The sequence below is a fragment of the Numenius arquata genome, chromosome 8 (assembly GCF_964106895.1).
Source record: "Numenius arquata chromosome 8, bNumArq3.hap1.1, whole genome shotgun sequence".
NCBI classification, from domain to species: domain Eukaryota; kingdom Metazoa; phylum Chordata; class Aves; order Charadriiformes; family Scolopacidae; genus Numenius; species Numenius arquata.
Genome location: NC_133583.1, coordinates 2,457,623 through 2,480,119, shown reverse-complemented (window position 1 = coordinate 2,480,119; position 22,497 = coordinate 2,457,623). Strand labels below are relative to the sequence as shown.

The window sequence follows — 22,497 nt, the reverse complement described above, 5'->3', positions numbered from 1 at the left end:
GCGCACACACACCCTCGCTACTTATGTAAGTAACTAAATAATAATGTATTTTTATACTAAATAATATATAAATGTGTTAAGTATTATATATTCTAGATATATAAGCAAATAACTAACGTAATAAAATATAATAACAACAAAAATATATAATGTAACAAATTTATATAATACATGTATTACTCTCTATATATATACACACACATACATTAAGAGTTCAGGAGACATATCTATCTCTCTATATAATAATATATTATATAGGTTTATTATTCTAATACATTATATATTTATATATTCCCTTCCTCCCTAGTTAAACTGTCCTCAGTACAGAATTTAGGATGGCAATTAAAGTACCAGGCTGGGGAGAAGACGAGGTTTCAGCAGCTTAAAGTTTTTCCCACCGGTGCCTCTGCTTCCCCGGGGGGAAAAAACTCACTGTTTCATTTCGATTATTAATTGGAATAACAACCTACGCTCCCTCCATGTCATTTCTTACCTTCCTTGTCCTTTGCCTCCACATTCTTTGAGGCTGGAACTCAGCTCACGTATCACATTTCGAAGGTAACCAGTTTAAAACAATATAAACCCAAGCATTTTCTTTCTTCCCACCCCAACAATCAAGAAAAAAAAAAAAAGATCAGTTTTGAAACAAGTTGAATTTTATTCTTTGCAAATGTTTGCAAGCAACAAGATTTTTTCTGGAACGTTGTCTCCAAAGACAGAGGGGAGGAGTTAAGCGGAGAACGTGCTACCCTTCCCGCAGCTTCCACAGAGCAATTAAACTGAGGTGAAAAAACACCCCCAATGACGGGAACAAAGTGAATGGCAGCACGTACGAAAAAAATAGCATTATTAAAAAAACAAACGGCAGAGTATTTGGAACACAGTTTAGAGCAAGTGTGCGAGTGTCCTATGTGATTCTACCTATGCTGCAAAACTAAACTAAAATAGAGGAAAACGTGCAATATTACAGGCTCTGATTGTATGACGTCCTTATGCTACTGCAATGATGGCTTGAAAATGAGCGGTTTTAAGCTGCACGTGCTCCCGTCCAGCCGAGACCCAGCTGGGTCTGTTCCCAAAAGCCGCTGTTTGTCCATCCTCCCACCATCAGCCCTGGCGCGGACACAGCTGCGCAGCCAGGACACCAAGCCCACGGGTGCCTAATTCTGCATCTTTGTGAAAAGGGACAGAGATGAGGGTGGGGGAGAAGAGACAAATCATCCCTTTTGGCAGCAGCCAGCAAGTCAATTAGATGAATTAACGCAGGAAGCTACAGGCCAACCAACAAATGTAGTAAACACCTAGGAAATTATCATAAAATGTGATTTCCTTTATACTTAGCTCTTAAAAGCATACAATGTCCATATTGGTCAGTAATAATCTTACGCAATCCCAATCTAGTAGTTTTCTCTCCAAAAAAGGAGAGAAGAAGCATAGAAAATATTAATCAATGTCTAGAACCATCCCGGACTCCCCACTCACCCCGTACGTCCCCCGCTGGGCGTTCCAGGTGTAGCGCTCAACCACCAGCTCCCCCGTGGCAGGATTCACCATCTTTGCTTGTTTTCAACCTGGAAAGCGTCAGGGACTTCGAAACGGCAAACATTCCCCAGAAGGTTAAGCAGGTGGAACAGCATCATCAACAATAAAATTAAATTAGCTCTAAATTTACTCCCGACTTCTCTCACTTGATTATATTAGTTTACATTTGACTATATATACACAATACAAAAAATATGCCTATTTTGTATTCAAACACTGCCAACATAATGCCATTTTCAGTTGAGGCGATCCAAAAGATTCGTCCAAAAAAACCCCCAAAGAGTTTATGAAGTTCAGTGAGAGCGGAGAAAACAACCATTTTGAAAACCTCACCCACCACCCCATCCCCTCAGTGAACACTGACACCAGGTGGCAGCAGAAGCGACTTCTAAAGCACCCTCAAACTTCTTGCCACCCACAAGCCCTGCTGAGGCTGCAGGAAACGAGAGATATTAGTTATCTTGGAGGGGAAAATTAACCCAAATCTACAGCTAAGAGGGGTGTGCGTGTGTCTGTGTGTGGATGTGCAGGGCGGGAGGGGAAAGCGAAGCGTGATTTCAGTGGTTACCCAAGCACAGAGGTTTCACAGTCTCACACTAGTGCTTATCGTTTCAGCCTTCTGAAAGCTTGTTATAGAAACATAATCAAAAGACAGAATGTTTTCTTGAGGAAAATGAGCCATCATTCACCCTCTATTTGTTCAGGATGATATTCAACCAAGTATTGCTTTTCACAGTTCACTGGCAAGTCAGGGCGCTGCACAGAAAATTAAATACGGTATTAAAGATGCCTTCGGAGAGAAGAGAATTATCACAGAAGCACAGAGGTAGAAGGCTTCACAGAACTAAACCTGAGTTACACAATCATTAGTTTCTACAAAACTAGCCTAATAAACTATCCTAACAGCCACCCAGCATCTTTTGGGGTGTTTCTCAGCTGCGTTGGAGCAGGTACTGCACTCCCATTCAAAATCAGCTCTGCATTGGCCTCTCGCTAAGGAGCGGCCGATGTCCTAAATCCTAAGTAGTTTCGTGCCATTATATTTAACAATACAAGTTCTCAAAGATTTACTGCGAAGAAATAAAGAGTGAATGATAAAAGCTTCAAAAGAAAGGGCACACACTGAAGAATCAGGAGACAAAAGGGTGTATGTACACACACCGAAGAAATCTTCAGTGTCCATCACCAAGGTGCATTCTGAAGGGGAAAAAAAACCCCAAGAAATCAGTGGCAGAAGCTGCCCCATTTTGGCACCCGATTTCTCTAGTGCAGACAGCACTTCAGACCCCACAAAAAAAGCGCACTGCTGCTTATTTCTGATGTATTTAGAACATAATGCCATCTGTAAGGTAAGGGTGATTATGTGAAATTTTCCTTTATGATATGAAAGTGTAAAAAGAAAAAAAAATTAAAGAGGTGCTGCCTCCCCTTGTCAAAATAAATACTACTGAGAAATCACCATAGTTAGTTACATGTTTTAGAGAGCACTTCACAGACCCGTGGACATGTGTGCTGGGAAACTAATTTTCACAAAATTCATTTCAGAAAGCAAATATAAGCACATTCAACAGTAAACGACAACGTAGTTTACGTTCTGGGAGCGAGTTGTACATTTTGTATAAATAGTTTAAAATTTAAGACTTCTAAAGTCAAATCGACCAAATAGATGAGACAACTTGTAAGGACCAAATGCTTCACGGGGGTTCCTTTCAAAGGTCATCCTGTAAATGCAATTGTTCCGGCTGCAGGAAGCTCTTGAGACACCGGTTCCAGCTTTGCCACTGACATGACCAACACGGTATCCGCCGGGAGAGACGCTTCATCTTGTACTCTCCTCGATGGTTATCCAGCAAATGTCTGAGAAACAGCACGAGCATAAAATGTGAAGCGCTCCACGTAGTTAGAAATGGGGATTCTCAGCAAAACCACTTCAAAGTATATTATGGAAGATAATCCGCAGCAAGTAACTGGTCTCTGCCATCATACATATATTGCATAAATTATACTCTATTTGTAATTTGTGTTTCCCCCTACCTTCTTCCACTGCAAGTTGTCAGCAGTAAACATTCTCTGCAGTTATACAAGGAAGGAGAAAGTTCAGTCCCAAGCCTGTCCAGATGGATTTCTTGCTGTCTGATGCTACCTCCTCTCCTCAGTTGTCATTTTAAAGATCCAACCTGAAGTTCCCAGTGCGTCCGAAACACCAGTACCCAAACCCAAATGGAGTGAGCCGCCTTGTTTGGTTGGTTTTTGTGTGGGGGTGTGGATTCTTGGGGTTTTTTTTAAGTTCATGTAAGCATCAGAAGCAGAACTGAGCAGATGCGTTGAAGAGACAAGAGAACTGCCCGTTCTTCTCCAAAGCCGGGTACACCAGGTCACAGGCAGAGCAAGGGGGATCTATCGTGGTCCGAGTCATCCTCCGCTTCGGGAATCCGAGGCAGGAGAGCAGAGCGCGTCAGTCCCCAGAATTTCTGAGGGGACATATCCTTTTTGGTAGCGGTGAACTTCCATCCCATGTGGTTCCCACAGATTCTGCACTGGGCCACAGTCCAGGCGTATCTACCAAAAACACAACAGAAGGTTGATGATGTAAAAAAAAGCTCTTTTAAACATAGCGGACACAGCTCACTCAGCAGTAAGAAGGTAACACTGATCTCAAACTAGATTTTCAAAAAAATATCTTCAAGAATCAGGTGCCCAGCTCCCATCTCAAAACCCTGCAGATCTTAAAAATAAAATAAAATGAAATAAAATTAGCCTTCAAAGAGAGAAAGCAACTGAAGCATTTTATTAGCACAAGGTTTCAACAGTAGGATGAAACACTGTGTGCCTCAAGGAAGAGTCAGAAAATGGTTCTCCAAGTTACTTAATGGAAATAGAAGTGATTTTTGCACTGCCCCTACATTAACGGGAAACCACGCTTCCCAGAGCCACGGAGCTTTTCTTTAACGGTTTTAAAAGGCAGAACGTGAATATTTCAAAACCCTCATAAGAAGAAAGAGCTGAGAAAACACAGAAAGATGAGAAAAATTAATTCCAGATATTCTAAGCCACAAGTTTTCTTCAGGGAGTTTTAAAGCATGCACGTCTTGTGACAGATATGCCATATACCCTCCAAGCCGTTACTCAGTGCTACATGGTAATTCAGAAAAAACCCAACATCTAGCCACAAAAATTACATTTAAGTTACCAGAGAGGGGTGACAGTTTGGTGCAAGACCTGTCATTATTAGGCAAACTTCTACATCTTGACAGTTAATTCTGCTACTGTTTCAGAGAGCCAGACTAATTAAAAACAAAAAAAAAACCTCCAAAGGTAACCAGATTAATACAAATGTTAGTAATTTTTAAATTCATATAACATTTATTTAGCTTTTAGAACTAAAAAAAAGTATTTCAATAGAATAACTGCATTCTTATATTCTGGTTTTCATTTGCACTTTATTTACTTTATGATGAAAGCAAGTTGCATAGAAACAACAATTACGATTTTAGTTGCAGCTTGTACAAAACTATACACAAAGAAACTCCCAGACAATCAGTTCCCTGTTTACAGCTCTCAGATGCCAGACTATGTTTTAAAAATCTGAAGGCTTCCACATTTTAAAAAAATTAAAGAAAAATTCTGAAAACATTCTATCTGAATTTTCCATTTTATTCTGTATTTTTAAAAAGTCTAAATTTACTTTCCTATTTTTTGCATGAGCGAAATGATGACGTATGTTTCAAAAATTATATATTTACAACCAATTTTCTGTCATTTACTCATACAATTTCTTTTAACTGTTATTACCCAGGAAACCAGCTGTGCTCTGTTGACGGTCGTCCGCTGAGATTCAAGTTGCAGGCTTTATATACGGTCAGGGTTTCGTGGATGTACCCATGAGGATTGACGTAGGCTGCCATGGGCCCGCATAAGGATAAGCTACAACAGACAATTAACAATTTTGTCAAAGAATAAACAAAAAAACAAAGGCTATCAAATGCAAACAGAGGAAAAACTGCCAACTGTGCTTAAAACTATTTTCCATCGCAAAAGAACCACTCTAGGCTGTAAAAAAAACCCCAAACATATCTTTAATTATATTATTAAAAATTGAAAGAAAATAGATACTAATGTAAAATATAATTGTTCAAATTAACTTAGAATTGCAGAAATGTAAGTGTCCAGTGTAATATATCTGGCACATGCCTGACACATTATTAGTCTCTACTTCAGAAAAGGTATTTAAAAAGATAGCAGGAGTAAGGACTAAAGCATTCTTGTGGTCAGCTAAACCTCGCCCGGCTGTTTGTTAAGGGGAGAAGTGATTTAGAACACAGCTGGCAGGATGGTACAGAAAACACCTCACTTAAGGCAGTTATTAATCCTTCCCTCAAAACCCTACAGCTGAGTATAAAAAGGTACGTGACAGACTCATAATTTACTTTATTTGCTGCTTTCGAATAGCAGCTTGCAATAAAGCCAAGTAACAGCTATACTGCTACTTTTAAATCTAACTTTAAAAGTAAGAAAATACATTAATTCATTCTACTAACTTATCATCATTCTTCTGTTAAAGTATCACCACAGCAGGAACCATCATTTCTGGAATCCATTATTTGATTAGAAGATAAGAAATGGCTTTTAATTACCACATCAAGTTCTTATCACGCTGATAAAGGAAAACTGTGGGGAGTTCAGCTTTTTAAACCAAGACATCTTTTAACCTTCACATTATCATAGGTGATGGACAGGTATTAAGTTATTCAAGATTCAAATGGTGGCAAGACTGCCAGAAGCAGCAATTATTTGGAAAATGTATAGTTTTGTCACCATTTATCATGGAAGATATTGTATAGGTCAAATATGTAATAGGAACATACTGCCTAGTGCAGTTATTAGGGTAAACCCCTGTATTCTTCAAATAAAAAAGGTATCACAATGCTTAATGACACAAATAGGCAATTTCCTTGCATGACAATATCCTGGGAGCTTATCTGTACCACCCGATTAGTGCATTTTAATCTGCTGCTGAAGTCAGGATGAAGTACTGAGAAATAAAATCTGGGATCTCATGAACTTTATTCAGAAATAATTCAGACAAAATTTTCTATGTAACAAATATATATTTCAAAACTCACCGCAGAGAGCATAATTCTTCAGGGGCAAGGCAAGGTGGCATAACCTGGCCTTTCACACTAACTTCAGTTACAGTATATATGGCGATGTTCAGATTTGCTAGCTTTTTATTAAAAAAGGTCAAAGTAACCCGTTTTGTTTTATAAAGAAAATTCCTTATAAATATTTACTTAAATTTTATTAGAGCTGTGGAAAACACAGCAGTTGTAAGATATAAGGTAGCTTAATCTGTTTTGCTGTGCCAATGTTTCTGATCAAGAACCTCCCTGAGATTAAGAGCAATAAACTCACCTGAATATTTCATTCTTGGTAGTTATTTCTGTGTCTTGGCATTGCTTACAACAGAGAGACGTACACTTGGAAAGGAAAACAAAGAGGGTAATTTCACTCATTCCCAGCCGCTTGTCAGTATGCAATAAAAATGTCTCTCCCCTTCCCTCAGAACAGATTTTGTACTGTCTTCTGTTTATTTGGGCAGCAGTCACTTATGTTTGTTCCTTCTACCAAAGGATAATTTTTTTCTATGTATTTTACTTATTTATGGTAAACATTAATTGTTATCTAAAAGACAAAACTTCTTAAAAAGGTATTGCCTAACAAGTCAATACATGTCTTTTGCAAAAATCCTTTCAGTCCAATACTTAAGATTTATACTGAATACTACAAAGATTTATTTTTTTATTTTTTTTTATCTTTTGTTACAAAGTCCACAAGTTTTCATGACACAATACTACTTGATTGCAGTGTATTATACTGTCAATATGGGGTTATGAGCAACATTGGGCTTCTAGCACCATCTCTTGGCTAGAACACTGCTGTGAGGTGCTGAAATAATACAATTTCTAGCAAAAGCAAGTATTACTATATGTTTGTTGCTTGCTGCCAAACATAGAGTCTAGTATTGAGAGAGCATTTTCTTTCTTGAGCAAACTTTTCAAGAGGAAAGAAGTAATAAAAGGACACTCAAATTCACTCTCCAGAAGTATTATTTGGAAATTTCATACAGTTTTGTTATAGATTGTAAAAGTCACTCCTATTTTTTTTTTGTGAGAACAATTTAATGACAAGTAAAGAAAAAATACTCACTTTGTTCATAATATCTAATTCACACCGGAGTCGCTGAACAGCACTACCTATTTTAAGCAGCTGTATACGTAATGCATCATCAATTGGCAGGCAAGCAGCAACTCTGTAAGAAAAATCTAGAAATGAGAAAATACCAGGCTTGTTAGAATTTTAGAGAGAATTAAAACTTACCACTTCTACTCAGTTACAGATAGAGTGCTAAAACTTAGGTTTTTAGAGGTGGTCTCCAGCCCCGAGGCTGGATCACGTACACGTAACACGTAAAATCACGTCTAAGATATTTATCTAATCCACACTTAAAGATCACAAGTGATGGAGACCAAACAATGCTGGTAAGACAATGTATTCTAAAACCAGAACAGACCCCTGGAGAACATTGTCTAACACAGGCTTCCACTTTGACAGTGAATTACTGGTGGGTGTCTTTATGCTTGCACTTCCTCTGTTTTTTGCAAAAAGAAAGACGTGCTTTCATAAAAGAGGGAAAAATCAAAGAAAAAATCCTAAACATACACCTCCTTCATAAATGACAACCAAGTTATGTTACTGATGTTGGTACTAAGAAAGTATTTATTGTGAGAAGGAAAAAGACATACTCTGTATATAATCCTTTCTGGAGGTTTTCTTCCACATTTGCAGACCATTCTGCATTTCTTCCAATGCAGACCAAAATTAGACACAGAAATACTCAGTCAAGATGGCAGAATTTGTTTTTTAAATTAAAAAAAGTTTTAATCTGATAGCAAATTCTCAGGCAGCAACTTCAATCAGGTATTAAAAGGCACAAACACAAATGCTAGTGGACTTTACTACAGTCATTCTTTAATTTAGCTAAGAAAAACCTCGCTAAGGTGGAAATCATCCCATTCCTCACAGCCTGTAAAAGAATTCGAAAGCTGAAAATTAAAGTCAGCAAAATATCAGTGCGCTGTGGATCACAAGAAAAGAAATGCCAAAAAATCCCCTGGATTTTTTTGTTTGTTTTCAGATTACTTCATGTGCTTTCTGTCTCTGGTCCTCTAAGCAGCACTCTGGGCAAAACAGATGGGAAATACTTTCAAGCGCCACTTTAGGCAAATCAGAAACAAGAGTTCCATGTACATCAAAACTATTGAGCCCAGCCCTGCATTTGGTGCTTAACTGACTTTAATTGAAGGCTGCAGTTTGAATTTCCCCGTTATTAGGCATTTGAGAGTCTACACAGGAAAGAATGTTTTTCCCCTTAGAAAGGCTTCAACTGAAATTTCCATCCTATTAGAAACTAGAGACCTGCAAAGAGAAGAGACTTGTTCACTGGAGCATGATCTCAACTTCTTTGTGATTAAGTTACTGGTGCTATTTTCCTTCATGTTGGATAAGAGGTAATAAGAAGGAAGAACAAAGGAGATTATACCTACTAACACTTACATAATAATAGTAATTTAAAGAATCTAGTATGCCTTTGCCTCGTTTTCTTATGAAACATATGACATTCCCCCCACCATGGAGAATGATAGAGTTCTGCTTCTTTCACTGAACATGTTTTGGCACAGTTTGAGGATGTTCATGTCTTTAAAAGCTCCACCATCCTTTTGTCAGTCAATCACCAAAATTTATTGGAAACTGGAAGTGAGGGATGGACTATCAATGAAATTATCTAAGCCTTGTTTTCTTAGGAACTTAAAAAAACCACCCAAACCCCAAATTCAAGTTGGTAAGTTCAACAACATCATACCTATTGGGTTTGTTGGAAGAGATTCATCTTTAAGATTTTCATCCCATTCATGTAGCTGCCTCTTGACTCTTTCCATCAAGGTTTCCTTTTGTTAGAAGAAAAGCCTAATTTAAATACATAGGAATTTCTGTTTTCTTAGGAAAAAAAAAAAAGGAAGCAAAACGTAGAGTAAGCTATTTTCCCTAAGTGGACATTAGCTTTTAAGACTTATAAGAATTACAGTCTCATTTTGTATCTACATATTTTAAACTAAGAGCAAAATAGGACAGGAAATGGTCCAAACTGAACCAATGGCCCATGGTGGTTATAACTTCCATTTGAGATAAGGAGACAACCGTTCAAACTCTAGAACTGTACAAACGAGATGAGGGTGAGCCTCCTCCCTGCTTCTGCCTCTCTGACACCAACTACTTGATGTACTAAGATACATATGTATATAAAGAAATATATACCTTTTAAAGAGTAAACCAACTCCAACAGGAAAGACAGACCCAAATGGTTGGGACACTCACCTGGAGCGTGCGGGACAGAGGATTCAGTTTCTGCTCTGAGATAACACAGCAGGAACCTGAACCTGTTATCGATCCCAGACACATGCTCTGGCACGAGGGAACAAGTCTACAGAGGGGGAAGCCCTTCCTGCTCTTTTCACAGTAAACTGAAAACTATACACTTCTTTAAAATGTAACTTAGGAGCCAACAAAATCAAAGCTTTTACATTATACAATAATTAGATATTAAAACATAGATGATTTGGTAATACATAGGTAAACTTACAGCGTCATACAGAGAGTAGAGCCAGGGAGGCCAAGACGTCAAACTTGCACAGTGGAACTTCCTCTGAAACCAAAACCACAAATATTTATTATTTAACAGTTCTGGTTCAAACAAATACAACAGAGGCGAGATACCCAATTATTTAAAGATACAACAAATTATCACCATCAGGAAAGAGCATCTATCTGAAATTTAGACAGTTCAAAAAATTTAATTACTATTAGACAGGGCATCTGTTCCTTAGTCTCCACCAACTGTTGCCACTTCAGCAATGACAGCCAACAACTATGTGAGGTGATTAAACTATTCATATCAATTTAGTCAAATGCATAAGTAAATAAAATGCAAGAAGGAGATTAACAGGCATATCAGGTATTTTAAACTGACATATATAAATTCAAAGGATATACGATGATATTTTTTAAATTGAAAACTAATCTGTTAAAAACATTAACTAAAAATAGCAAAATGCAAGTTAGAAGTTCCAGAGGATGCTTTCTCACAGCAGAACAATTATTGATTAAGAAAACTTGGGCAAGTCTTGATGTTTAATCGCATACTGCTATCCACTCTCATTCTGGTATCTATTTCTAACGGAAATTACGCTTTCGGAACTGCTTACAGAACATCAATGCTTGTGCCAGCATACTGAAAAGCTGCTGAACAGCTTTATTGTAACTATCCAAATACAGTGAACAAAATATTGTACAATATTCATTTAACATCCTATGAAGAAAAATTTAGGCACAAATGGAGCACTGAGTAGGAAACAAATGTAGAGGAGGAAAACAAACCAAAAAAAAATAGAAGAAAAATCCCCTGAAGGTCTCATAACTATTTTTTATTGAAGGATATTCTTTCAAAATAAGAATTTTACTAATAGGAGCAGCCCATGCTACTGTATCGTACTTCACTGTGAACATGACTTAACACGTTCACTTGAATTGTGTACAAAAGTATCTATACAACAATGCAGAGCAGATTTGGAGGAACAAAATAGAGCGGCCACCAGTATCACATCTAAAAAATCTTCAGCTTGTGTGTAGCTTGTGCATATCCTGCAAATAGGAACCTCTAAATTACAACTGCATTCCCTAACCACCAAATTTCCAGCTGTGTAAGGTTATTTGCTTAGTTAACCGATTCTCCAGTGACTTCAGAACACTTAAATTTATAGGTTTAGGTTAATAAAAATCTAAAAAGCAGTATACTACATAACCACATTGCTTTCCAGAAGATGATCTCAAATTGTATTGCTGTACTCAAATACTTGCAAATTAAATTTTAATCTTCCCTTTGAGGGCAACTATCCTTATTTTACAAATGAAAAAAATCAGGCAATAGAGACTAAAATCCACAGTAAATAAACGGTACTTTGAAGAAAGAATTCAGGAACACCAAAACTCAAGTTACTGTTTAATTAGCAAGTATATTCTCTGTAACGGCTGACACAGGGTCAGCTCTTGTCTGGAGCAGAAGCCATCCTTAAAATGAACTTCTATTTTCTGGTGTTTCTCATTATTCTAGCAAACATACAGAGGCACAGCCTGTCGTATTGAAAACGTTAGTTCTGACGTTAATAGAGCGACGGAGGTCAACAGGACAATGCCCCTACCCGGGATCTGCATCTCAGGCCACAAAACACATTCTTACAGTGGGTGCACTGCATTTCCGCTGTCTATTAGATGATGGCTTGGAAAGGGATTTCTGTCCCCCACCCCCACATCGAAGTGTTTCTGGGCTTGTTAAATCATAGATGAACTTGTTCAATAACTCTGAGAATCAATAGCTCTTTGCTATTCATGGTTGGGCTTTTTTTGCTTGGTTTGGGGTTTTTTTTTGGGGGGTACAGAGTTCAAAACCATTGGAGAAAAAATCCAAATCCAAACTTAACTGCATCTGACAACGAGCAATTACTAGGATTCTATATTGATTTCTGGAGGTGGTTCCAAAGATCTTTCCTGATACAGAAGACTTCAAGGTATCTTCCCTTTTATACGCCACTGATCAAAACTGTAGGTTAAATAATAAATAAATAAGCCATAATCTTAGTTTTTTTCAGAAGTGTCGGGTTGCCCTGTTTCACCACATCCTCCCCTACTGACCTCAGCGCTAACTCTTGTCCCATTAACCTTTCTGGGCATATTTGGCCACCGTTAATGATAGTTGGTCTTTAAAACGCCTGTGCTGTGCCCAAGAATGAACAAGGTTTGCACCTGAAAGGCTTTTGCTGGTATAACTACGCTGGTGTGATACACTAGCATGGTGCTTATTATGGGATCATAATTTATCCCAGCAAAATTATCCTTTCAACAGTACGTTTTATTTCAGACTCCTAAAGGAAAATGCCGTACACTGGGAAAAGTGCACATTCACTTGTATAAATGCATCTTTTAGCACCTTTTAAACAGCACAGCTGTCTCTCGCACAAATCACACCTTATTATTCCCCCCGAACAACGCAGAAGTTCATAGCTTAGGCCTGGCATCAGCTGCTTAGGACTCTTGAAAATTCTGCCCTACAATCTGAGTGTGAATTTCCCTCTGATTCCAAGTACTGTCACAGCTGCAGTGATGCAAAAAAACAGCGTAAACAAGCAGAGACGGAATTTGTGCCAGTGAAGCAAAAGTAGAAGCTAATTCCCTAATGGCAATACCAACATCTTGATAATCATTATTTCTCTACTATTGTTTGGTGTTTCTTTTTTTTTTTTTTAATTCAAAATCCAGAGTCAAGTAGTTAAAATTCTGGAAGCTCTTTAAAAAAGTGTAAAGTCTGAATATTTATTAAAAAAGCAGATCCACATTTTCTGTAGACAAGTAACTGTAGATACAGAAGTTCATCCTTTAACTGATGCAGGTTTTAAATAAAATTGGCAAACAGAATTGTGATTCCAAACTAAGGCATTACAGGTCTTCTGTTTCATCACTGAAATTCAGGAGTCACCTCTTAACCACCCCTGCTCTTTAAAAATCTCTTCCAGCTGTATCAAACAGTTACAGAGACACAGTTACAAAAGCCTCCTTGCTTTCAAAACCAAGCCATTAACACAAGTAGAAAGCAAGAGCACTGGCACTGTCAACACTTAACTGACAATATTTTCATTGTCAAAGTAGTGTCAGTAAAAGTCAAGATGCTTCTTTGACCTGCCTACAAATTAAATCCTATAAACGTACTGGTTTTTCATCCACAAGCTTTACCAACCAGCACTCTCTCTGAAGTGTTTTGACTATGTAAAAAGAAAAATGTGTAATATTACATGAATTATTATGTAATAATATTACTCTAATAACACTGTGATTAAAACCAAAAGGGACTCATAATACAAATCATATTTTTCCCCATTGTTGATGGCTGACAAACAATCACAGAACATGAGATAAAAGGAGGTTGGCATCTAGCATCCCTGTTGGGCTTCCTACAGATGAAGAGATGGAATTTTATATTGATTTTCAAAATACCATCAAAAATTAAAAAAAACAAACAAACACAGCTAACTTCTAACCTTTTGATATTTCTGCCACCGTTGATGTACGGCTCGATCCTGCCACGCTGCAGGTTTGGAAGAAGGAAATACATGGCATCGGCTGAGAGACTGCAGCTGTATGGCTGACATTGTGGAAGGCAGCACTCTCTCAGGAAGGATTTGTACTTTAGCCTGCTGGATTCTGAAAAAAGAAAAGGAAGATGAGATAGACACACACATACAACAGTTTAAAAAAAATGGATTTTATTGCTTATAAAATACAGGCTGGGAATTGTAATAGATGCGTGTATAATAGATTAATCACTACATAGTACTGTAGAATTTAAGCAGCGATTCATTTCCCCAGATTTTTCAAGTTGTGCCAATTTAAGTCAGATTACCTTAGGGAACATACAGCATACCTGTAGCAAATCAAACACATACTACTCTACAACACAGACAATCTCATCCCCTTGGCAAATTTATTACAGACTCTGCACTGGACTTTGGTATACCTAAACTGAAGACAGAAGCAATCTCTACTTTTCCTTTGAAAACCAGAATTAGATATTTTATCACTATTTTTTGCACTGGCCTACAGAATTCTACAAAGAACACTGTTTTAACTTTTTCAGAAAAAGTTCCTTTTCCATGGGATACAACAGGCTGTCTTTGTACTTTAGAGCACTAGATCTGTTGGGATTCCGGTGGGCAGAATTAAAGACAGATCAGCAGTGGCAACACAGCAGAATATTCTACCATCTCAGCATTGTATTCTTAGATTTTTGTCTCCTCAAGTTACTTTTTGGTATAACTTAATAGTCAGCTATTACATATCAAACCCTCAGAAAGGAAGTTTAGCTGAAATGCAGTTTGCTATCTTCAAACCACAAGAGCTTATGTGCTTAGCTAGAATTCCAAATCAGCAGAAATAAGATATAGACTCTGATCATCTTTTAATATCCCAGCATCAACAGTTACGTGGCTACTAAGAATACTGTCTAGCAGGAAGGGCTTTACATTTTACACAGTATTATGCATGAGGAATCCTGAAATATTAAGATGCATGTCATTACAAATTTCTGATTTTACTTGCAGGGACAACACTGAATTCTGTTAACTTACTATAAATTATAAAATGATGTTTTGCCATAAGCACTTCGCAATCAGAAACACCAAGAACTATGGGAATTTTCTTCTTGCTAAGAAGCTCAATATTTTTCCCTCTTTATCAAACAGGATTTTAGACAGGCAATGCTTATATCTTTTGTTCGTTGCCTTGAATATATGAAAAATAGAAACGTTATCTTAATGAAGATGCTTTATTTGTACAGATGGAACACTACATTCTTCTTATGTCCCTCTGATGTATAGTCAGAAGCGGCAGCAAACTGCCACGCTACCAGGGTCACTCACAGAAAGAGCAAAGTACATCGGCACAGGAGCCTGAAGAGCGTCTCATACCCTGCGGAGAGCACCAATTCCTCAGGATGAACTGAGGAACACAGGCTCACGTCTCCAAACTGCACTGACAATACCGGGAGGTCCAAGGTCACTAATCACTCCAGAAACCCACAAAACACGCATTTAGAGTAACTCTCTATTAGTTTAAGTCATTCCAATAACTCTAGGACTTGCCATGATGAGAAAAATCAACCTCCTCTCCTTTATTTCATACATTTAAAACTTCATATTTATGAATGAAATTTGTGAACGTGCTGTGTAAAAGCGATCTCTGCAGGTCAGTAGATATAAAATCATCACACTAAAATGCTTTAAAAACACAATAAAATCACTGTACATCTTAACTGCTTCTGGATACTGAATTCTCAGCAACAATGCCGTTGCTACTGTAGTTGGCCAAGTACTGCCATCTTGTGTTCAAGTCATAGCTTTTTCTAAGCTGTAAAATTTGCAATATTATTTGTAACCAGATGTTAGATAGTGATAAATTGCAAGTAGCACATGTATTCTTAATTTCTTCAGCTGCAGGTCGTAAAAGCATACGAAAATGCTGAGCTCAGACTGTTCCTAGGCCTCTTTCTAAAGCAAATGCCACTCCACTGAACAATAGCAGAATACAGATGATTAGCTTTAGATTTACAGATTTGGGAGTAAAATGTTATATGCCTTGCAGAAAACATTACAAAAACCTCTAGGAATTGTGCCAAGAACTATCACAATCTCACAGAATCAACGTCTGGAGCCTGTATCTCTGGACAGTGATGTTGACAGAGGCTCAGGATACAACACACGGCGCAGAGCATGATGCCAAGAAGAATTCAAAAACGACAGAAGACTCAGCATACTCTTAACTACGTGATAAGGGTCTCAGTCACTTTTATAAGTGGACAAGGGTATTAATCATATAATGAGATAAAACTGGCTAGAAGAGAAGCCTCTAAATATGACAGGTATCACATTGCAATATGTAAAAGAACAGGACCAGAATATAGAATAAAAGAGAATACTCCTATCAAAGCTGATTTGTGTGTGTTTGACAAGCACATGAAAAGAACTGTCCACCGATAACAGAAGCAGCACTTTTCTATCAGTGAAGTACCAGTGAACACTCAGAAAGGAAGAGGCAAGACTTGCTGAATGTAAGGATGTACTCAACTGTGACAACGGTTAAAATAAACAAGACGCAGTACTTGACAAACTGAAAATGATGGGCTGCTTGTAGTTAGCAAAAATCAAGAACCTATTTTCACATTCAAGTATTTTCCTAGAAACCTCAGTGTACTTTTATGTTTTACAAAGAGAAAAACAAACGGGAGAAGCGACTTGTTTCTCCGTTATTATTACCAGACTCCAGTCCTCCCCTCTCATGGGCAGCTTCTGAAAACCACCACCCCTCTGGGCACAGCTACTGCCCTCTCCATCTCTGAATCACACAGCTGAATCCTTGCTGTGGAGGCTCAGGAGTTAAAGATCACTCCAAGTACAAAAATAGCCAAGCGTATTGTTATTAGCTGTAGTGTCAGACTCTTGCCCGCAGCAATTCAGAACTTTATCTGCAATTGCAGCTCCAAAGTGGAACACATCCAACGAAGACCATCTCTAGAAAGGTCTCCTTTGAAAAACTGTAACTTTCATTTTCTGAAAGCAGCGGAATCTGGTCGCTATCAGGGAGGCTTTCCACAAGATAACTGAAGGCACACACTTGATATCATATCCTCTCACTGCACACCAGGTTTGAAAACGGGATGTGAGAGATTTTGAAATAAAGCTTTAGAACTTACAATGCAGACAAATCAACATCTTTTTGCCAACTTAATTTGTGGAAACCAAGTCAATCCGACAGATGTTTTCTCAAACACATCAAAAACTCCAGGTAGACGTTAAGAGATTTTTATAGCAAAGTTACTAATAACTAAACATGAGTATTAGAACAGGAAATGCCAGAAGTCCTTAATAAACAGAGAAGCTACTGATTAAGCATTCGATTAATATCTATATTCATCAGTCAATTGTGTGACTGAAAGGGCAAATGCACCTGTAGTATAAAGTAAACGTTTTGCTGACACAAGATTTGCAGTACATAAAATCAAAGAGATAATTTTCTTACCCATCTGACTGGGTTCTTATTTCAAGCACCTTGAACCTCTGTCTTCCTATTGCTTTCACTTTGACCGTTTCAACTCCATATTCCTGCTCTTCTCTGTAGGCATAGATTTCTGCTGTTGTTCCAAAATGTGCTTCCCTTTCATGTGTGTTACTAAAAGTAACAGAATTAAAAAGGTTACCTACCCTTGAAACAGCACTGTTCATTCAGATTTCACGAGTTAGTCTACCTGCACTGATTGTACACAATTAGTCTTATCAAAAAAGTAAGTTTGGTAAAATACCTTCAACTAAGTGCAATCATAATTTTTCCATTTTGAAAGCAACTTCTAATGTGTTGTTTGGTTGGGGTGTTCTGCCAGTTGACTTGGTTTTATTTTAGGGTCTAGAGGTAAAATTCTGGGAACACAAGGATCATCTGCATTTTAAATGCAGATACTGAAAAGGACCAAAATTCTTTAGACTGACTTTCTACAAATAACTGTTCCCACCTCCTACATGATTTAAACCATAGTAAATGGGAGGAAGACGGAGGAATACTCCCAGCTTCTTTTGGCACAGATTAGCCTTTATCTTTTCTGCTTTTCTCTCACCTCCTGTCTCTCAACTCCATTGTGAAACATTTGTCTGTGCTCATTAATTTACATACAAAACAAGCCAATACACTTTTACAACAATACAGTGCTCAAAACAAGAATCTAATTTTTACAGTTCAGATCAAGGCTTATTCTTTAAGCAAAACGGAGCAGTGCATTCAAACAGTTACTGAAATCAAGAGGATGCTCAAACAAGGAAAGCAGATCAACACCACAACTTATGTTATTCCCCATGGAACTGATGGAACCATCCGCTTTTGATTCAGCATCCACAGAAATTGTGCTAAAAATACATGCTGCATACCATCAGTAAACCCACTCGTGTATTTTACCTGTATGCAAGAACAGCAAACGTTCTGTCTTTCTGAATTAAATTCCGCACCATGCTAACCTCTTGAGGGCGAAAAAGCTGAAGAGGTAACGTCTGTCCAGGAATCAACATCACCATCACGTGGGGCAACACCGGAATCACCTGGCAGCTGTCATCATCATGCACTGTTCTTCCGTGAAACTCTTCCATATCAGAACCTAAATACTGAAAACAGTACAGAAACAACAGTAGTATAAGAGGTTTTGGTGATGTATAAAGATAAAATAAAACCAGACCTTTGGCTTAAGAACATTACAATACCATCACACAAAACCAATCAAAATCTCTTCAAGATGTATTTAATGGCTGATATATAAAGAACATACCATATGTGAGGTGGGCAAACTGGTATCAAAATTAATGACGTTTGGCTTTTCAGCTTCTTTACTATCTTGATCTTCAACTTCCATGTCATTGTCATCCTCTTCCTCGCTCTCTGCTAAGAAACACATACAGAATACTGTGTAGAAAACAATCAGTGAAGACTCAGATACTGAGAAAAATCAAAGAATCACAGAAACGCATTCAATATTCCCAGGCTACAGCCCTTCACGGGGAAGCAACTTTCGGTTTTGTAAACTTGGAAACATACTTTTCTAGCTATTACAGCAAAATCACCATTCTATAGAAAGAGTCAAAAGCTGGTAATTTATTTTTGAAAGGCCAAAGAACAACTTTTCATGGAAGAAAAGAATAAACAAATTCTGACAGTTCAGATTTTCACTACAGCAGTATTTCCTTATCTCAATTCTGAACGTCTTCTGTTTGCACACCGGGATGCCAGATAACTTAATTTCTTGTAGGATGCTGAACACAGCATTTGAAGTAGTACAAACCTGGACAATGGAACTGCAACACATAAAGCAAGCAAGTTAAAAGTAATCTGAAGCTCTATACTCCTGCAAAGATTCTTGCTGGCATTTTAGGCAATTTCACTGCTGTCAGCCTCTTCTGGGTGTATACCAAACACACAAACCCCACTAAGACACAAACCCAGCACTGGCAACTATTAAGGAAGCAAATAACCTGACCCTGCAAAGCATTTCAGATATAAAACAGTATTTCAAAATTACTGCTTTCTTCCCATTTCTCAGTTCCAGATGTCACTTCTAAAATTACTTTCAGGCAAGAGGACAGTTAAATTATCAGCATATTTTATTTTGGAAACACATAAATAGTGCATTTATCTGTATAAATAGTTAGAAGTAAACTAAAAAACATACTGAAGATAATAAAAAACATACCTCTCTCTAAAATGCTGTTTTCCCTGACTGTTCTGTGCATTACCACACAACCTACGCCTGTACATACTCACCCAAAACAAATGCAATATAACCGTATTACTTGATCCTATTCCTTTTAGCACAAAACAGTATTTAAACATGCTACAGCTAAAATAGATGTTATCGTAAACTTTGCAAACCCATCTGTAGGATTCTTACACCAATAGCTCCTGGCTAATGGATAATCCCAATGGTGCTGAAAAACATCATTTAGATCTTGAAAGCTATTGAATTACAAGATAGGGAGAAAAATATCTTTACAACAGTCTATCTAGTTACTTGCCTTTGCAATTAGTATCTCCTTTAGAAATAATCCAGAGGTGAAACTTTAAAAGGTGGAGTGATTATCTCATCTGAAAGGTACTGTAGGCAAACCTTACAAAAGCAAGATGCTCCAGAAGGAAGGAGTCTTCCTTCAAGAATGGGAGCACAACCGCCCTCTTTCACTGAGATCTTACTATTTCTGAGAGTGGGAGGACAAGAAAACAATGAAGAGATTATAAGCTAGTTGGAGAACCTTTTCTTTCCCTCTTCGGCCTTCAGACACGTGTTAAATGTATTCTTTACAAAATGTTCAGTCAACAGCCTTCTTTTTGCTTCATCTCATTTTCGCATACTGTATAGAATCTTCTCTGTAGGAGGCAAGGCATGACATGCTGATATTATGGCTCCATCCCGTACTGTACTTATCTCAGCAAGAAATGATCCAGCACGACAAAAAAAGAGGTTAAAAACTCTTTGCTGTTTAGCCTAATTACAGACCTTAAAGATCTAAGACATCACCTTCCTAATTACTGTAAAAAATATTCCACTTCTTTATGAAATGTCTCTTCCATTCTATTCAGTTAGGAACCCTAATCATAAACAATTAGTCAATGTTTAAGATGTACAAAAAAGCCAGCATTTTGCTTAGCTTGATGGAGGGAAAGAGTAGAAAGTTTTTTGCTTGGTTGCGGGGTAGCTGCACAGGGTGGGGGAGAGAAGCTGACTTCATAAAAATTGATATTCTGGTTTGCAGGCACTCTCATCAAGTTGCATCACTCATTAGCAGTTTTTAATAGCCCTTTAGAGAGAGGCCGCTTCACTTGTTTTTCTGAACACAAGACGGAATCAACAGCAGTTGATTAGAAAGAACTGTGCCCTGCAAACTTTTGCTCGTTCTTGCCAAAAACGCACGCTGGCTGCTGTGTGGTGGCAGAGAGAACGATGACTCATTTTACTGCAGCAGCACCATGTGAATGTCAAAAAAACGCCACTGTCTTCACTCTCCTCCTCGATCACTCCACAGGAACAGGAGACAGGCGGCAACAGAAACCACACCTTTTACACCCTTAACTGTATATAATCTTTTTTTTGATTTTTTTAAATTTTATTTCAAGATTAGCAAGACCTTCAGATTATAGAAACAAGGGTAAGGCAAGTGCCAAAGGAACCTGCATGACAAAGCTCCTATTTCCTTTGTGGCAGGCCAGGCATTCCCAAATGCTCATCCTGGCCCATCAGCACTACCAAATCTACTCCCACTTTTGTGCAGAAATAAAGAAATATGACCCTTCTTTTCAAAGGCAGGCACAGGGTAGGAAATATTAAGGCCTTATTTCCTAGAATATCCAGGAAATATTTTCATATTATTCTAAATATACATGCATAAAATGCTTATAGAATTTCCTCCTATAGAAAATGACACTGGCTACTGACAAGACTCAGTGTTACATTCTCCTTTGCATGCTTATTCTGAAATAATTTGGTTTTTTTCCAGTTTAGCAACAGCTGCTTCCAAAACCATATGATCTCCTGTCAGTTTGGAGGCACTATATGCTAAATCAGAAAAAAACCCACACGTTATTATGCAATAGGTATCCACATAAGGAGTTACACTGCTGTACGTGGGTGGATGAGCCAGGCTGCTCCACGAACTCCAGCATGAAGAATGCAGAAGCCTGGAAAGCGTGTGGAATCCAGCCCTGCCCTCAGGCCCCACGCGCAGCATCTCTCATTTCCCTGTTTATTCGTGGCATTGGATAGCATTTAAAATTGAGCTGAGACTTCCTAAAACAAGGAACGTTTTCCTCGGACTTTGCTTGGCCTTACAGAGGTCCACATTTCCAGAGAAGTGTCTGCATTTGCCTTGCTTTGGTGGAAACTTCACGTTTCACCTCATCAGTTGCCCAATGCCTCAACACCCACTATCGCTTCTTCCACTGCAGAATGATGGACTCAGTCAGTAAAAATAAATAATCAGTTAAGACACAGAGTGAGCAATGACTCTGCCCTTCCGAGGGCCCTGCCTGGTAGCCCAGCTACCGCAAACCCGGGCGGTAGACGGCCACTGCCAGCACCGGAGCCGGTTGCCGTGAGGCGGCTGCAGCGCCATAAGCCGGGGCCTGCACCGCCTCCCGCCCACCCACGGCCCCTCCGGCCACCCCGCCCGGCTCCCCACAGCTCCCCTTCTCCTCCCCAGCCCCGCTCCGCCTTCCCTCACCCTCTCCCCGCTCCCGCAACCCCCACAGCTCCCCCTGCCGCCCCACACACCGGCCTCCGGCCCACTCCCCGCCCGCCGAGCCGCGGCCCGGCGCCTCCTCCCCGGCTCGGCCCGCCGAGCGCCGCTGGCTCCCCCCCCACCCCCGCTTCCCACAGCCGGCCGCGGCCATTACCGGGCACCAGCTGTAGGTGGTTCCCCATGTTGTTATGGGGCTCGCCACCTCCTTCCTCGGCGGCCATCGCTGTTTACCCGGAGAGGAGCCTGGGAAGCCGGCGGGGCGGGGGGAGGAGGAGGCGGTAGGAGGAGCCCGGGCGGCCACCGGAGCGGGCCCGGGAGCCGCTGCTTGGCGCGGTGGCTTGCGGTGGCGCCGTTCGAGTGCTGCGGATGAGTCGGGGCTGCCCGCCGGCTCCCGGGGCTCCGTGCCGTCCCACCCCAGCTGCCGGCGGGGGTGTTTTATACTGCGGGGCCCTGAGAAAGGCTTCGCGGAGCACCG

The 22,497-nt window shown here is 39.2% G+C and overlaps 1 protein-coding gene across 1 annotated transcript; it reads right to left on the bottom strand.

Moving 5' to 3' along the window:
- Window positions 1–642: 642 nt before the first annotated feature.
- On the bottom strand, window positions 643–22,243 carry CRBN (cereblon). The gene is made up of 11 exons (XM_074152302.1): window positions 22,177–22,243; window positions 18,566–18,678; window positions 18,202–18,404; window positions 17,278–17,427; window positions 13,746–13,908; window positions 10,241–10,303; window positions 9,464–9,548; window positions 7,750–7,865; window positions 6,955–7,019; window positions 5,335–5,466; window positions 643–4,101 (listed from the first exon to the last, which is right to left on the bottom strand). Exons 1-11 carry the CDS (start codon window positions 22,241–22,243, stop codon window positions 3,918–3,920), a joined length of 1,341 nt encoding a protein of 446 aa, XP_074008403.1. The 3' UTR covers window positions 643–3,917.
- Between the last annotated feature and the right edge of the window lie 254 nt (window positions 22,244–22,497).

Coding starts and splice junctions, on each gene's coding strand:
- CRBN (XM_074152302.1), bottom strand. CDS start 22,243: ATGGCCGCCGAGGAAGGAGGTGGCGAGCCCCATAACAACATGGGGAAC. Junction 10,304..13,745: donor GGTGGCAGAAATATCAAAAG/GTTAGAAGTTAG, acceptor TTTTGGTTTCAG/AGGAAGTTCCACTGTGCAAG. Junction 7,866..9,463: donor TCTTCCAACAAACCCAATAG/GTATGATGTTGT, acceptor TCTCATTTCTAG/ATTTTTCTTACAGAGTTGCT.